Source organism: Sinocyclocheilus grahami, unplaced genomic scaffold (assembly GCF_001515645.1).
Source record: "Sinocyclocheilus grahami isolate Dianchi unplaced genomic scaffold, SAMN03320097.WGS_v1.1 scaffold7.1, whole genome shotgun sequence".
In the NCBI taxonomy this organism is placed as follows: Eukaryota; Metazoa; Chordata; class Actinopteri; order Cypriniformes; family Cyprinidae; genus Sinocyclocheilus; species Sinocyclocheilus grahami.
In genome coordinates this window covers 1626568-1644856 of record NW_015505186.1, presented here as the reverse complement: position 1 = coordinate 1644856, position 18289 = coordinate 1626568, and the positions used below count along the sequence as shown (strand labels likewise).

The window sequence follows — 18289 nt, the reverse complement described above, 5'->3', positions numbered from 1 at the left end:
GGTCAGTACATCTCAATACCTTTACAATTCCAGTCAAATTCTTTGTGTCCCCCCCACTGACAATAAGTATCTAGCCCACGCCACACACAAAAGGGCGGCCGGCTGTTTATGGTCTCCGCTGACATTAACCCAACAGATTTCGGCTCCTCTCCATTAAACTGCTCTTTCTTTTCTCTATCACGCCTTTCTTCCTCCGTCACACAGGTCATTTCGAGTGTGAAGCAATCGGAGAGCGAGAGATACAGCAACTTGCCTTTAGCAATAATTAGTTCCTCTGTACGGCGGAACAATCGGCCTTTTTCCGAGCACCAAAAGGATTCTGCTGTTAAGAAGACATTAGCTGCCGTAACAAAGGGGGTCCCGGCCTTTGGAGCCATTGGCCTCGCATTAGCTCATAGTCCTGCTTCCGTTTCAGCCTGGCTTTGAGTCAGGACACAGTGATGGGAGAAATCTCCCCGTGAGTTTGAGCTGCACGCATTATGCTCCCATCCCAGCCTAATCCTGCTTTTATAGGGGTCAAACTAAGGTCAATCCTCAGAGCGTCCACACAGGACATGATGCTGGGGTTTGTGCACACATCTAAAGATGCAAATCTCACACATTGAGGGTTTTAGTTTCAAAGTGTCTTAGGGAAAGAGAAACTTGAAGAACTGACAGAAATTTAAAATCTTCCAGTCAGCTCGAATATCTTAAAAAGTATAAACTGTCATTCTGTTTCTGAGTTTTGCGATGAGCAATTCATATAAATTGAGTTACAAATTATTCATAAAGTCAAAATAGTCTTAAATTTCAGCTTGTGCAAGGGAAAATTTAGGCAGAGGAAACCAATTAAATTAAATAATGAACATAAATATATTTATTTTTCACCCCTTTTCAAGGTGATCAGACCAAGACTGGAGAAATAACATTCCTAAACTCCTGAATTGAATTAAACTTAATCTGCCGCAATGAAGCCATGCTATTCAAGCCAAATCAAATATATTTATTTTGGTATTTTTATAAGAAGGTAAGTTTTCAGTGCCTCCATATTTAGGCATATACAGTGTACATTCTCTTGCTTTATAAGAAATAAAATATAATATAAATTAGATAAAATTGTGTTTTTAGCCAAATACACAGCCAAATTTTGCCAATTTGTCTGCCTGGTTAGAAAAAATATTAAACATCTTTTCTTCTGTACATTATGATGTTTTGATGCAAGTTGAATTCTATGTAGATTTATGCTGTATTCTGAAAAAAAAGTTTTTTAAACAACTGAACAAAAAGAGATCTACACAGAAAGAAATTACTTTGAAAATGTATTTAGAAATTGAAAGTAAATTTTGCAAATACTTACAAAGAAATAGCAAAATAAATAAAATGCACATTACATTTTGAAGTAGAAACGCTGAAATAGTATTTCCTTATAAAATGTATTCCAATAACATTTTATTTTACTTAAAACAATCTTTTTTTTTTGCATTCTATTTATTGGTTGTTAGCATATTATGTTGTTATGTGTTTTTTAGAGTGTTGCTAGATTGTTTGAGTATGTTTTGACATATGCACTCAACAAAGTTTAATACTTTAAAAAGTATGACATAAGTATGAGCAATAATAAAAGTGATGGTTACTTTAGCAAACACTGCTAACAATATAGATTTATAATATCAGACAATGTTATTGACAACAGCCTGAAAAGTAATTACTGGCTATCAGAATCTGCCAAAATTGATTTTTCCGTTTGTTTCCATTAGTTAATTCTGTTAGTCTATGATTAGTATCCCACACTTCCACCTCATGACAGGAAGACCTTCACTCTCCTTTAAAGGTGTGTGTGACAGGTACAGATACTGGCTAAACAAAGTGTGAGAGAAAGAAAGTGGGACCTCCACGTTCTCTGTGAAGCGTCGCCTCCATGTTTGCTATCCTCTTTTACCAGGGTACCACGTCATGTGTCTTCTCATTCATCAGTTGAGAGTCACTAGTGTTGGTGATAGCTCAGGCCTCTTTGACAGAGAGAGGATAGGGGCGACTAACACCCCAAACCCCCACCTCCAGCTGCCAGGACAGGGCACACAACTGACAGAGGCATCCTTGAGTCTGTCAACAGAACTAGCTGTGGGTGCTGAGGTACCCCTCCCATCTGCACAGGATGGTTATTTCCTCTTTGCCCTTCCTGCCCCCACAAACAGGCCCAAACTTAGACATGCAGTGCCATTCAATACCATGACTGACTTTGTCCATGCTAAGTTCTTTGATTGAGCATGTGAACTTATATTGGACTTAAAGGGATAATTCATCCAAAAATTTTGTCATTTACTCACCCTCATGTCGTTACAAACCCGTATGAGTTTCTTTCTCATGTTGAACATAGAAGATATTTTGGAGAATGCTGGTAATCAAACAGTTGATAGTCCTCATAGACTTCCATAATATTTCTTTCCCTGCTATGGTAGTCAACGTGGACCAACAACTGTTTGGTTCTTTAAAATGTCTTCTTTTGTGTTCAACATAAGAAAGAAACTTGTACAGGTTTGGAATGACATGAGGGTTAGAATAGTAAATGATTACAATATTTTTGGGTAAACTACTTTAAAGTCTGGGTCAGTTTACAGCTTATTCTGGACAAGAACTGCCCACTTATTCAGGAAGAGACCATATACATATAAATTTTTTATGAATAAATAAAGACAAAATACAGTGCTGCAATCTAGTACAAATGGCATGGAAAACATTGAAGAAATCAAATTAAATTAATGTAGAGTTTAATGAAATGTTATGTTCATCCAGAACTAATACTGTGACAGAAATATTGAATCTCAGCAAGGAGATTCTCAATTCTCATTATGCTTTGCATTCAGCTGCAATGTAATAAATTTATGCAGTTAAATGTTATGTAGTGTATGCAATGCGCAATATAAATAATTTAGACACAGCATGTTGATGTATTATGTTATGGGGGTTTTGTAAAGACATTGTTATATGAGTTGGGGGTTTACCATGATGGTGAATTATGGGGGGCTTTTGCACAGTAAGAGGAATGGGTTGATGAACAACATTCCTTCAAGATGTTGAAGCCACGTTTCTTTCTCGCAAATGCTTGTACACTAAAATCAATATTTTTCTAAGTGAATCAAAGATTACCAGAGTACATTTTAGGAAAATACTATTTTAAGAAAATGCTGGAAAATTGTTTCTACACCAAATTTTGTAACTGGTTTAGAAGTTACGAGTTACAAGAGCTTCATGTGATTTTCACAAAATGATGCGTGAACAGACTGGATACGCCAATGTTTTTGGAGCCTCTAGATCTTTAGCCCTAGCCCTAATCTGCGTTGAAAGTCTGGTTCAACACTGATACGGAGAACAGGATGTAATGAACTTGCTTACTATCTGCAATTGTATTTAGGTTATAATCGACTTGAAATGTGATGTACGAGCACGCCGCTTCCTTCTCAGTGGTCCCTCTTTACAAATGATTTTCTGTTACAGGATTTTCCTCGGCATGTATGAAAACACCAGCGTTGTTCTTGGCCCGAGCAGTCTCAGCATGAAAAACCTTGAGTCCATGACAACAGCTTGGCTAGCTAACAAGGAAACTGTTCTGTATACGAACTGTGCACTTTCATCATTAAAATCCTTTCAGAATACGTGCTAATCACCCCCACACTGATTTCTTGACTACCGCAAACAAACGAAACACTGTAAAACCTCCAAAGTTTAACCAGTCTGCTTTTCTGGCCGAGATTGTAAGAGTGCAACATGGAGAACATGTGCTTGCCTGGTGGTGTTCATGACCTCAAAGTGTTAAAACAGAGCTAAAGCCAAGAGGCTCGTCTTAACGCTAACCTCTTGAAAATCTTTCCACTTGGGTCGTTCCATGAGAAGCAATTACGAAGAAATTTTGAACGTAATAAGGAATTGAGCCTGAATTGTTTTCATGTAACGTTTCACTCCATCTACGTCATCTCTGTTGTTGCAAAACCTGAATAAAACAAGTCGTACTTGCAGGCCCCTGAGTAATGACTGGAAAGAGTTGAGTTCATTGTGCCAAGCGCGAGGTTTTGCTAGCACTAGCACGTTGCTATTTATTATTAGGCTATGGTGTCCAAACAAACACTTTCCCAGGGTTTTTGAGTTTGAGAGACCAGTTCTTGTGTGCTTTTAATCGGAACAATAACTAGTGTGAGATGATTTATAGAAGTGCCATGTGTAATTGTGCTAAATTGTTATTTGCTCAAGACATGGAACTTAAATTAATGACAACTATGTTTTTGCAATCAGTCTTGCTCAACATCTTGTGAAAGTCCATTTGAATTAAAAGAAAAAATTGAGTCTTACAGGTTTAAAGGGTAAAGATTTTTAATTAGTTCATAAATATTTCTTTTTTAATTCAGCATACAAAAATGACAGTATGTACAGCCACAGATAAGTGGTTCACGACTTATTACGGCCTTAATAGGTGACCCACATATTCTGTTCACATGCTCAGAGAGGTTTGGCATTTGAATGTCAGCATTTTTTTATGTTGGGTAAAAATATAACAAGGCACAACACATACAGTCCAATGTCCTTGTTAATATACGTGGAATAAATACAGGTATTCTCCCTCTAGAATTGAAGTAACCAACCAACAGATGGAAGTCATTGTAAGTTCCTCATTCAAAAGCCACATTTGAAGTTCCCTTTGCGTGATCAGCACTTTCTTTATCTCGTCAGTCTATTAAAGTCTTAACTGGTGAAAATCAAGTACCATCTGAGCACTGAGGCCTGAATCCCTTAGAACTTGGAATCCTCTGGAACGTCAAGGCTCTAAGAAGAGTGCAGAAAATCAATGCCAAAAACAGGGAAAATGTACCTTTTTAAAAAATAAAAATAAACGGACCAAGGTATTGTGTAAGAAAATAGACTTTTAGGATCTGGATAAAGGAGCATATGTTTTTATTTTTAAAAAACAGATGAGGAGTAAAAATCCTCTTGAGGACGGTGAGCTGGGTGTTTTTAACAAAAAACATGTTCATTTGTGCAATAAAAAAAATAAAGTCCAGCTTCTGAGTTTATAAAAGCCAAAAATAAACCATGTCTTCTCAAAAGCATATAAGATGGAAAAGCGTAAGACAAAAGAAAGCCTCGTTGGTAACATGCTTTGGTTATTTGTGGCCAAGTAAGTCAGGTAGACAAAGGTTATGCTCCACACCCAGGCTGAATATATCTAGAACAGAATCAAGTCTTGAAATTTTCAGCTCGTTCAACCACAAAGTCTAGGAATTCGAATGAGAATTCTGTCCAGTTCTGTTACAATGAGTAGAGCACATTCCAGATCTCCTTTAGATTAGTTTAGCTGAGAATAGGTACATGTGACGGGGATCAGGACAATTGTCGAGCGATGGAGAGCCGACTCATTTGCACACGTATTTCTCCACTGTCCTCTCGCACTTCTTGCACGTGACATAGCAGCACCAGTGGTATTTGCAGTGGCATCGCTCCACCACTCTCTCCGAGTACGGGTTGTAGCCTCTGCCACAGCACATCAGATCACAGCTGTCACTTCCACTGGAGGTTTTATTGCACTGCCTGCAGAAGAAACAGACAAAAAGAACTTTATAGTACATGCTGTACCACCAACAAACATAAAAACATTATTGCTGTCATTGGTTTGGCAAGGATAATCATTCATAAGGCAGGCATTTTTAGGGGACTTTTGTTTTTTTTTAAACAGGTTGTCTTAAAAACAATAATAAAGCACATGCAAATATGGGTAAAATATAATTTCTATTATAATATGAAATATATTTTCTATTTTTTTTTATAGAAGTACATTTTTAGTCATATGACATTTTTTATCAGCACTTCATATTGAGGAATATTGTTTCTAAGATTTTATATTTTTGATAAATAAAATTTAGTATATCTGTATTATAGTTTTTATAAAATATATAAATATATATTAAAATAAATATATATTTCTAGAAATATATATGAAAGTCCATTTTAATTTATTTGACATCAACACTTCAATACTGAGAACTTATTTTTTTTATAAAAAAATCCGTGAAAATATTTTTTTTGAATTTTCTTTTATCATTTTTCATATGTTTGATAAAATAGTACATTTTTAACATTTCTATATTGAGTGACTGATCAGTTAATATTTGAATAAATCTTTTCTACATGTATCTATTATCATTTTTTATTTTAAAAATATTTTTATTTCAATATAATTTGTTTAATGTTTTATATTTAAAATTCAATGTTGAGCGGGAAAAAAATTTATTTACGTACTTATAAAAAAATAAATAAATATACTGACTAGTCAGTTGTTAGACAACTAACTAATACCTAATCTGAACTGTTTTGTATATGGAATTTCAGAAACATGACTTCAAAAATACATTCACACAAATAGATGTCCAAACATTTCTGTGTGACCATGAGAGAAATTACTAAACATAAGCGTCTTTTCAAACCAAGGTAAACATTTAGCCCAACCACATATTAAACCAACAGCACTAAACCTTCTTATAACTCGTTTTAAGAGCCAGATGATTTGTACCCAGGGAACATTTTCTCTTGCATTTAAGTGGATCCTGCAGACTAAATAAATATACTGACTAGTCAGTTGTTAGACAACTAACTAATACCTAATCTGAACTGTTTTGTATATGGAATTTCAGAAACATGACTTAAAAAATACATTCACACAAATAGATGTCCAAACATTTCTGTGTGACCATGAGAGAAATTACTAAACATAAGCGTCTTTTCAAACCAAGGTAAACATTTAGCCCAACCACATATTAAACCAACAGCACTAAACCTTCTTATAACTCGTTTTAAGAGCCAGATGATTCGTACCCAGGGAACATTTTCTCTTGCATTTAAGTGGATCCTGCAGACGCCCTCATGTACTGAAGCCTGAGGCATCTCGAGCAATGAACAGCCCTGTCATAAATCACGCTCTATACACTAGGGGTCGGCCTGTGTGTAGCCCTCTCAGCGTAAGTGCATTGTTTTATAATTGTGTGGTGTTAATGCTCAGGGTGCTGAGAGACAGACAAGAGGGGATGGCTACTAGAGAACGAGAGAGAGAGAGAGGTGAAGAATGCTGTTATTTAAAACTAAAGTTAAAGTCTCTCCGAGGTCAATGCTGAAAGGGCAGAAAGGCAGGTACATATGCTTTAGGACTCAATGAGTAGCATATGTTCTGCTGACCTGCACCAATGTGGAGTTATATCGTCAAACGGTTTATAATTCATGAAGATATACTTTTTTTCCCTTATTTAATTTAAGGTCTATTTAGTACATTTTGCTTCCAAACTCCTAACGTCTCTAAAGTGATCTGGTTTTACCATCAGTTGAACAATTTAACAGCTGTGAGCAGCACTTTAAGTTTCATTCCAAAGTGAAAACACATTTTAAAACATCTTTTAAACAGCGCTCAGTCACTTCAAGATTGTTTCTTGTTTCTTTAGTGATACCGATCATCTCTAAGCCTCTGGGATGTTGTTCTGTCTGAACTTCTAATGTGCCAATTTCATTAATAGCAGTCTTGCGGCTCACAAAGCAGCATGAGGAACATGCAGAGTAATGTAACTTCAGATGAGATACGTCCAGGGCTGCACTAAGCTTGTCATTTGGTCTCTCCCCATTTCTCATCGCCAAATCAGATTAGAGAAGCCATCTCTGCAGGTCTAGTTAGAGTAACACTCACGGCTCATTATCTTAAGACTCTTTAAATCACAAAGAGAGGATGTGCAATGATAGCAGCTTCCTGAATTCACGGGTGAATCTCGCTGAAAAAGAAACCAGGTCACATTTCACCACAACATCAAATAAAAAAGAAAAATAGAAAGAAATGTTGACATATCAATATTACAATATGTAGTTCTATTTTTCTTAATATGCTTAATTATCATTAGAACAACAATTATAAAAAACTAAGCACATTCCCACATCCCAAAATTCTCATTATAGAAACATTATAAAAACTTAGGATGTGCAAATGGAAAAAGTTTTAGTGTGTCAAAGCACACACACATTTAGGTAAAACACAATTTTATAGAAATGTGTACAGAAACATTTTTCTGTAATTTATCTTTATATTTTTTTATTATTTGCCATTATATTTTATCAGCACTTTGCATATTGAGGAAATATATTTTGGTGGTCCGGATATTTTTTTGCAGAAAATTCTGGAGAAATATATTTTCTATATTTTAAATAATTCAAATATTTCAATAAAATATATTAGCAAATAATATGAAATATATTTCATGAAAATTGCATTGCCATAATTTGTATGGACATTTTACTCATAATTTGCATATAATAATTTAATATTTCTCATTACCTATCTTATTACTTTAATACAGCAGCTTTTTATTTTAATAAAAAAAAAAACAATGCTCTCTCTCTCTTTCGCTATATATATATATATGTATGAAGAGTTCCAGTGCAAAAGCCTCTAAAAGCCATCTTGGTCAAAATTGAGATAACGATACTGAGTGAATGCTCTCAACACATAGTATATGTTCATCAAGTACTTTCACTTTAAATGCGCTAAATCCCAGCCTCAACCCATTCAGAAGTACCAGTACTTACATAGAAACCTATACATAGTAGCCAGAAAGAAATGCTAATTTTAAAGAAAAACGTCAGACGTACTTAGAGGCTTTTGCATCTGAACTCTTCATATATAACACACACACACACACATGCACGCACGCGTATGTGCACACACACACACACATGCACTCACACTCATATTATTATTGGTATTACAGCAATAAGAATGGCCTTTTTTCCCAATGGGAAGTGTGCTTAGTTGTCACATTTGATTTTGGGGTAATACATGACCTGGATGTCTTCACAGGGTTCATGAGATAGATTCACCCTCGTTGTATGATATAATTATAATAACTGACCTTTCATTAAAAACTGACATTAAAGCATAACACAATGTTCATCTGAGGACAGCAGGTGTTTTAAAGACAGGTATGGGGTGATGGGATAAACAGAGGTGCTGGACCCCTTGCATACCAGAGACCACCATGGAAGCAACATGTGCGAAACACACAGTTCCCTGTTGACGTTCTCTATTGATTACAAAACACACCAATGTCTTGTGACCAAGTACCAAGCACTAAACATATGAACAAAGAGCAAGCGTGAGTAGTCTTATCAGCACTAAGGCTGAGGATGCATACTGTGTGTTGAGTGCACCTGACATATAGCATGTCTCTAGGTTATCGGCGCACTGACCTATAATGCCTATAAAAACCTAAACACTTACGATGTTCAACTGAAAATATTGAGTTTAAGAATTTGAAAAGTTATAGACATTAATGTATTTTATTGTTGCTGCCAGAATTTTTGGAGCTGTAGTTAGGAATGTGGATTGCTGAAAATTCATGAACCAATAGTTCCACAAAGCTTAGCCAAGAAAAGCAACACCGAGCACACTAAATGCAAACATAACAAAAGCGAGGAAGCTGAGGTTATTCCATTCTTACCTAAATCTACACCTGTGTCTTCACTGATAAAGCAATAGGAAATAAGCAAGAAGAATTCATTGTCGTGCTAATCTGTGTGTGCAGAGCTGCTATCAGCTGAGAGCTCTTAGCTCTGTGAATAGCAGCATTACTCGCAGACAGACTGTGATAACAGTAAAGAGGACACAGTCACTTTGGACATGTCAGAGACACACGTGTACACACACACAGTCCGGCTTTATTAGGGCTTTTCAAAAAAATAAAATAGTGCCACCACAGGAGGAAGAGATGAGACATCTTATAAAGTGCCAATTAAAAACCTAAGGCAAACATCTCATGACACGATCATTGTGTTTAGAGACAACCTGCCAAGTTAAAATAGTTTTTAAAATGTGAAATATTTTGTTATTCTGATCAGTGACAAATCAAAGTTAAAAACAAGGCTTTTAAAGCAAGTTAAATTTGATTCTGGTTATGTCAACTTTTCAAGGCTTAAGTTGGTGTAAAATGTTTACAAATGTTTTCATGATCAATCATCGCCGTCAATTAGTGTGTCTGTTCCTACTACAAATGATTGGTGTGAATTCACATAAATGGAATATTTAATTAAAAAATATTTAATGAAATAAAATATATATTTTTAATTAGGGCCTGTGAAAATATTGGCAGGGAATTTATAAATCTGACCAGGCAAGCAAACATTTTTAAATTAACATTTTTCTCACACATTTATAAAAAATATAATGCTAAAAATATTTATTTTTTTGCATTTGGGCCTGTGAAAATATTTAAATAATTTTTAAACCTGACCTGTCTGGGCTAGCAAAAAAAAAAGTCCTTATTGTTGAGCAGTTATGTAATTTGTTAATTAGTTAGTCTCACCTGTCCTGAGTACCAAAAGAGCCCAACTTGTCATTCCTCATGCAATAATCCGGTGAACTCTGCAGATAAACCAGCTCATTTTCTCTGACTGGCCGGATGTCGATATCTTTGGGGACGAGTTGTTTGCGTGTGCCCATGGGCCGATGAACCACCTTAGTGGCTGACAAATACTTGGTCTTTAGGTCAATGGCGATGTCCTTCAGGTCCTGTAGGCCTCTCCAACAGGTCCGAATGGAGCAAGAACCAGAAACACCATGGCATTTGCACTTCATAACCAGAGCGTCTCGCAAAGCCTGTGTGGGGGGGACAAGTGGAATGGATTCAGATGAAGACAATAAAAAAAATGACATTTTGACAGTCTATGCAGGGAATGCAGCATATTAGTGAATTTGGACAGCTTTTGCTCATTACACATCATGTATCAAATAAAGAACAAAACTTTGAAATCCAATCAAACTCAAATGTAATAACCCATTTTAATTATAAATGTGGTTTGAATCAGACTCCATCCCCGACTGCCTGTCAGATTAAGTCATGTGATTTTGGTTTTGTAGTGAATTGATGCCACATGGTTTTTGTGAGGCACCGCTTACCTGTCTGCCCACTTCACTATTGTGAAGATGCATCAGCTTGTTGGCATTCGAGCCAGACTTCTTCTTCATCTTCATGGGGGCATCAGAAAACTTGGAGCCCATGAGGAGACCATAATGCAGGTTATCAGCACAGCCGCCCCACCTGTAGACAAGTGGAATGGATTCAGATGAAGACAATAAAAAAAATGACATTTTGACAGTCTATGCAGGGAATGCAGCATATTAGTGAATTTGGACAGCTTTAGCTCATTACACATCATGTATCAAATAAAGAACAAAACTTTGAAATCCAATCAAACTCAAATGTAATAACCCATTTTAATTATAAATGTGGTTTGAATCAGACTCCATCCCCGACTGCCTGTCAGATTAAGTCATGTGATTTTGGTTTTGTAGTGAATTGATGCCACATGGTTTTTGTGAGGCACCGCTTACCTGTCTGCCCACTTCACTATTGTGAAGATGCATCAGCTTGTTGGCATTCGAGCCAGACTTCTTCTTCATCTTCATGGGGGCATCAGAAAACTTGGAGCCCATGAGGAGACCATAATGCAGGTTATCAGCACAGCCGCCCCACCTGTACCCAGGCTCTGGTATTTCACCTGGAATCGGACCACACGAGCACAGCCTCAGGTCTCCGGATGTGCATGCCCGTGCTATAGTGTGACTTATAGCAGCTGCAGAGAGCGCATATACAAATGCAGATTCCCTCGTTCCTAAAAGACAACAAAACAACTAATTAAAATTAGTTGCTTATATAAAAAGAAAACTTGAATTCTGAATACTTTGACTTTTTTCCGTTACAAAAAAGCAAAGCAACATGAGAAACCCATCAGTATGCAGTATGAAAGGATAATGGCGGAGATTATGAAACGGTTCTCACAGTGCACATATGTCATGACAAGATAATAGGTGTAGAAACAGGAGAGGCTCAACTTGACCCTGTACAAGGTACATCAAAGGCCGTCTCCTTAGCGGTGCACTTACGAGAGGCAGGAGTGCTCGAACTCCTGACAAATGCAAACGGTCTGCGGGGAAGGACGCCATACAGTTCTCTAGAACTTCAACAACATTTAGTTTGACCATCTCCGGCATTTGGATCACACTAAAAGCTAGTAATAAAAAAAAAAGCGTAGCATGGAAGTGTCACCGCCGTGTGGAAATTCAAGATGTGACGCTGCATCGTTAATCCACGGAAAAAAACAAGTTGACTACACAATATCTTTTTTTGGGACTATTTTTTTAAATTGATTTCATATTTCTTTAATTGGATCACGGCTGAAAATCACATCTGTGCTGCAGGGGTCGGACGCAGGGTAAAACCGTAGGATTTAAACGACTGTGAAACCAGGAAAAAAGGCAATTCTCTGTCCATTACTGACTAACTCGCTCAATAGCATCTCTTATTGAATAGAATGGATCCTATTGTTTGTCCTCACAGCAAACGCTCCTCCTCCGTGAAGCCACTCATCAAACGGGGCATGAGAAAGAAGAGCGACGCGCAAGAATTCTGCTGTTCGGAGGTTTCCGGGTGGGCAGGGGTACGATTTCTTTTATCATGCAGTGAGGCACTTAGGCCGAATTGCTGCATTTAACTGGCATAGTCTGCGTTACCCGGAGCGAGAGTGTTTAGAGATCACCGTAGGCTGCTTTTTAAACCATTGCCTTCATAAAGAGTTAGATGGGTTCCTCAGACCTATTAAGGCCTGAATGGAAACCACACTTGGGTATAAAGAGAGGTGTGTGGTTGCCTTGAAGGGGCTGGCAATGGACGGACAGCAGCCTTTTCGCAAATTTAGGGCTTGCTGTGTCTAAACAGAACATCTGTGGATAGATTTCAGAAAAGCTTCACACAAAAGAGACTTCAACTGGAAATAAATCCTCTTTGGACATGATTTTCCGCTGTATCTCACCTCGTTCCAGGTCCGGGAGGAATTTTGGAGCATCAATAGATGAACAGTTCCAGCGCATGTCTGTGAAGGTCTTTTGGCAGACCTTTTTAACCTCCCGTGCTGCTTGGATGATAGTTTGCATGAGTTCCAGGTTACTCCTACAGAGCTGAGCCTGAGAAGAGACGAGGCCTGGCAACGTCTTGCAGTGCTGGGTCTTGTTGATGTGTTGTGTGGTCTGCGAGAGCGACCTAGATGAGGAAACGCATGTTTCAATGAACACTGGATGTTTGTGGACTGTGTGCATTGATATAAATGTCTTTTGAATTGTAGAAATGTAATCAAATTTTATATTGCAAGTTAAACAGCCACTTGAAATACTCAAAATGTTTGGTGGTGTGAAAAGTGATTAAAATATTTGTGGCAAGTCTTGAATTTAAAGTGATTAAATGAAGCCTAGTCAAATAAACATGGTTAAAGCCAACTCTAAAATATTAGGAGTAACATCAACGGTTTCAATACATTTGCAAAAGCGTTCTCGCATGCATTTAGGCTGCGGGCTAAAATTGTCCAGTGTCTCACACAAAGGCATGCAAACAACAACCCATTCCCAGAGATAATCAATTAAGATTAGACCAAAATGGAAGAAGATCATTTCTGCATCGCTTGGAAGCAAGAAAAGGCACCAAAAAGCAATTGCCAATGGAAAAAATTGTGTTTATCTGCTAAATGATTTTGGTTATTGTTAAAAGTTTAGTGAATGTTCCATGGTGCTGTCAGACAATGCCAGAGGAATTTTTGCAAACTTAAGTCATAGTAGAAAATGCAAATCATACATTTTATCTTAGAAATTATCTCCAGAGATAAACAATATTAATTTCAGTAAGACTTTGTAGTGAAACGTTCCGAATTGAAGCATCAAGATTAGAACAAAATGGAAGAAGATTATTTCTGCATCGCTTGGAAGCAAGAAAAGGCACCAAAAAGCAATTGCCAATGGAAAAAATTGTGTTTATCTGCTAAATGATTTTGGTTATTGTTAAAAGTTTAGTGAATGTTCCATGGTGCTGTCAGACAATGCCAGAGGAATTTTTGCAAACTTAAGTCATAGTAGAAAATGCAAATCATACATTTTATCTTAGAAATTATCTCCAGAGATAAACAATATTAATTTCAGTAAGACTTTGTAGTGAAACGTTCCGAATTGAAGCATGGCTTTTTATGATTCCTTCTCTTTTACTACAATGCACACATGTATCACTATTCGTGAGAACCAACTAATGCCTGCTCTACCTTTGCCTGTTTCAGATTAAGGGCCGCCACTTTATGTTCCATGATATGCTGTGACTGACAGACCCCTGTCTTAACCTCCGCACACACATATCCACTCTCCATCTTTGTTATCCAGGGAACACAGGTGTTTATGGTGGCATCTGTTTTGCATTTCTTGCCATGCAATATCAAGACTGTGGAAACCTCTACCAGCATCTTGTGTATGTAAAATAGCCTCTTCACGACCCAATTTCTCCACCATCAGGCTTTCGATCGCAAAGCATCAGCAGTATGATTATGTGAATCCAAAACATTGTGCAGAAATCAAAAGTTACCAGGAAAATAGTATTCAGTTGGATTTTCCTTTGATTTAATAGAATTAAGTTAAAATTCTGTGAAGATTTTTTCCAATTCCGTTTTTTCACTACCAAGAAAACATCTTTTCCCAGGTTCCATTTTTTTCGTTGCAGATGATTTGACAAATCAGTCAGCTTGTAAAACATCTTGAATGCATTTTAAACGGTTTCGGTATATAATAAAGAATAAAGAGCAACTCACAGCCATCTGATTCCTGTGCACTGCTGGGACAGGAGCAGGAATGTAAGGAGACAGAGCGGGAGTGAAGGGAATGCTCGCTTCATGCTGTACAATAAGATCCAGCTCGATCAGAAGACACTGATGCAGGTGCTCGCTGACCCCACTGCTTCTTGACAGTTATTATTAAAAGCCAAAAGCCATGGCACTTATTCCTTATTTCCGTCCCTCTCCTGCTTGGAAAAATAAAAATCTGATTTAGATTACACAGATCACATGCAGCGGACCCTAGGTTCATGTTATACTCTGATGATTACTAATGTGCACCAGACATACTTTGAAGATTTTTTTTATGTCTTTATAAATAGCTTTACTATTGCTCCAATATATTTATGTCATTCTATTGCATTACTGTATCACTTTCGTTACTGAGTATTTAATATCATTTAAATTAAAAATGTGTATTTGTTGTTTTTTTTGTATCTCCTTGTGACAAGAAAACACTGGGAAAAAAGCTAATTAAAAAGTGATTAGAAAAGCAATATGTTTTATTAAAAAAATGTATGTCCACATTTTTCAGTGTTTTAGTACTCTGCATGCAAATTTCTGAAATATAGGTGTGGCAGTATTTGGAATGTTATCAAATGTTCTCAGATTATTCCATCTGCTGGAATAAGAGGGCAATAAACAGATACTAGCTCCCAGTGGACAGGCTGTCTGGCCTCTGGCAGGATGCTTTCACATACAGACAGTGATTGTCCAGATTGCAGAGAGCTTGCGGTTTTTTTCCCCTTCTGGCTATAAACCTACACCAGAAAACTATACATTAAAAGTGCAGTTACTATTACAAACGTAAATGACAATACTTATAGTACATTACATTTAAAATGTTTTCTGCTGTTGAACTTACCACTATGATTTCAACTGTAATAATTTCTATTATTTTATTTATTTTCAGTCGTTTTCATCAATAACAAAATGTAAAGAGCAGATTGTAACTTTGATACTACATTGATTTTACTAACAAATTTTAAACGGCTATTAAACTTTTCTTATTTTCAGTTTTAATGCGTTCTTTTTAAGTGAACTAAATATAAAGAAATACAATGCAGTTTATATCCTATGCATTATCTATAATTTAGACATGCTACCATCGTACGGCCAGCCATACGCAATCCAAATATTTTAATATTTCTTCAGAGCTCTATGTAGGCTAATTAAACAAATCTCATATGATATATAAATAATGGCGATTTAAAGATATGAGCGATTCACTTTTATTGTGTGTAGATAGATGCAAAAGCAATAAAACAGCTGTTTCACTCTTGCAGGCTGCGATTTCTCTAAGTTTGACTATTTTTTATCTCTTGTTTTTTCACCTTGGGTGGAAAGTAACGAGGTAAACTTAAAATGTAATTAGTTCACTCGATAGAACCCCTTTAGCTGGTCTACTATTTAGGTAGCCTACTATTGCAGATTACTTCCCAGTCAATTTACTTAAATTGCATTAGGGATGATATTTAAAAGCTAAAACATCGGCGATTTAAAGATATGAGCGATTCACTTTTATTGTGTGTAGATAGATGCAAAAGCAATAAAACAGCTGTTTCACTCTTGCAGGCTGCGATTTCTCTAAGTTTGACTTTATCTTTTATCTCTTGTTTTTTCACCTTGGGTGGAAAGTAACGAGGTAAACTTAAAATGTAATTAGTTCACTCGATAGAACCCCTTTAGCTGGTCTACTGGTAGGTAGCCTACTATTGCAGATTACTTCCCAGTCAATTTACTTAAATTGCATTAGGGATGATATTTAAAAGCTAAAACATCTTTAAGTAAGTTGAGATACGCTATCAAGCGTACCAAGTTAAGAAACTTTGCGCACAATAAATGAGAACGCACTTTCATCCTCACCTTTATCAAACGGAGACTGACGCCAAAAAATGTGCAAAGTAATCCAAAAGTGTGTTTTATTCAAATCCAGCCAAAATTCTCTAGCCAAAGGTCTAAATGTGCGTTAATCCGTTTTTGTAAAGTCCAAATGAGAAAGCATCATGCAACAGTCCACTGATAAAGAGATGCGTGTTGCGGTGTTACTCGCGCGCTGGGATCTGCTGGACTGACGCTGCAGACGGAGCTCGAGACTATATGAGCCCACGCGCCACTTTGATCTCGCGCTGATGTCAGGGGCCATTAGCATAACAAAGTGGTTAAGGTTTCCAAACCAAAGAAAACGCTGAAAATATGATCTGTGACACTTCGACATCTCGCTGCTTTTGACACGGAATTTCAACGTTTTTTTTAAAAAGGCTATTTTCATTATGGGTCAGCCGTCGAAAAAGGTGCGTTTTGTGTCCCTCATGAATAGCCTGTGTGTGTAAACGATGAGTTTGAAAAATTAACACAAACTCTTGCTGTGATATTGTAGGAAATGATTTAATTTACTATTTTTTAATTTCCTTTTCTGTTTCCAACACACACATTTAAGTGGAAAAATATATTGATTATTTCTATAAATAACTGTAGATTTGGTTAGAATAAAAACTGTTGTTCATAACTATGCTCTGTTAAAATTATTTACAATTCCATAAATACATAATGACATCATCATCCTTTCAGCATGTGAACTCAAGGACAAAGGTGTGATTTATTAGCACTTCATCTTAGATTTTGTCAGTAGGGCATGATTTTAAATAGTCCACCCTGTAGCCATTATTTTGTACAGTAGTGATTTTTGGAGTGGATATTTGTTGAAATATCAGCATTAAATTTCCTTTCTAATAAACTCCTCATGATATCATGCCATCGGCTAGTATTATATTGTAAAAGCACTAAATGGAACAGACACCCTATTACTAATTTCCTGCACTGGAAACCTCGAGAGGTGAAAAATCGAGGGAGCATCCATTTCAGGAAATAAAATCACAGAATTTGCTACAACGGTGGAAATATTGCAATTCTAGTGTTTGCATGGTCCATAAAATTAAGTAGGCTATGCGGCTGTATGCCAGAGTTTCCACACTCGTGCCATTTACAGTGCTGTACACGGCCCATATTGGCCACTCCAAAAACAAGGCAATTTTCCAAGGACGCGAATACTGATTTCAACGTGATGAATACGTCCTGATGCACATTTCATATTAGCCACTATATGACAAAGGTTGTTCTACATTTCACACGATAAATGATTTAACCTCCAGAAATACTCCCAGTAGCCCATTGAAGTCCACATCTGAGCAAAGATATTTCCTAATTTATAAAAATGAGCTATTAAATTCTTTTGTTGTTTTTGGTCTATCAAGAAGTATAAAAGAGTCCATTAAAGGATTCATTATCATTATGGATTGCTAATAATAAATATAAATGTGTTGAGAAAATATTGTTATAGAATAAAAAAAAATAGGCCAGTATGTGGGTCTATTTATTACAGGTCACACCACACACAATGGCCAAGTTAATATTTTAACCATCTAAGGTAACTGTCATTTTAATAGTGTCTATGGTGTAATAAAAGTCAAGATGTTCTCTGGCCATATGCTTCTCTTATTAACCTGGCTCTCTGGTCCAAAAATGCCTCCTTCAGTGAATTCCGTAACACTCACACAAGTTTCCCCTGTGAAACACACCACACAACCTAATTTTCGAATAA

The 18289-nt window shown here is 36.7% G+C and overlaps 1 protein-coding gene across 2 annotated transcripts; it reads right to left on the bottom strand.

Annotated features, from left to right (window-relative positions):
* Nucleotides 1-4381: 4381 nt before the first annotated feature.
* On the bottom strand, nt 4382-16742 carry LOC107589704 (protein Wnt-11-like). Of its 2 annotated transcripts, XM_016278203.1 has the most exons (7): nt 16555-16742; nt 14668-14876; nt 12862-13088; nt 11526-11664; nt 10949-11090; nt 10356-10648; nt 4382-5556 (listed from the first exon to the last, which is right to left on the bottom strand). In XM_016278203.1, the coding sequence occupies exons 2-7, from the start codon at nt 14748-14750 to the stop codon at nt 5382-5384; spliced, it is 1059 nt and encodes a 352-aa protein (XP_016133689.1). In that variant the 5' UTR covers nt 14751-14876; nt 16555-16742; the 3' UTR covers nt 4382-5381. The 2 variants fall into 2 exon arrangements, with proteins under 2 accessions (XP_016133689.1, XP_016133698.1); XM_016278212.1 differs by lacking the exon at nt 10949-11090 and having other exon boundaries at nt 11384-11664.
* Between the last annotated feature and the right edge of the window lie 1547 nt (nt 16743-18289).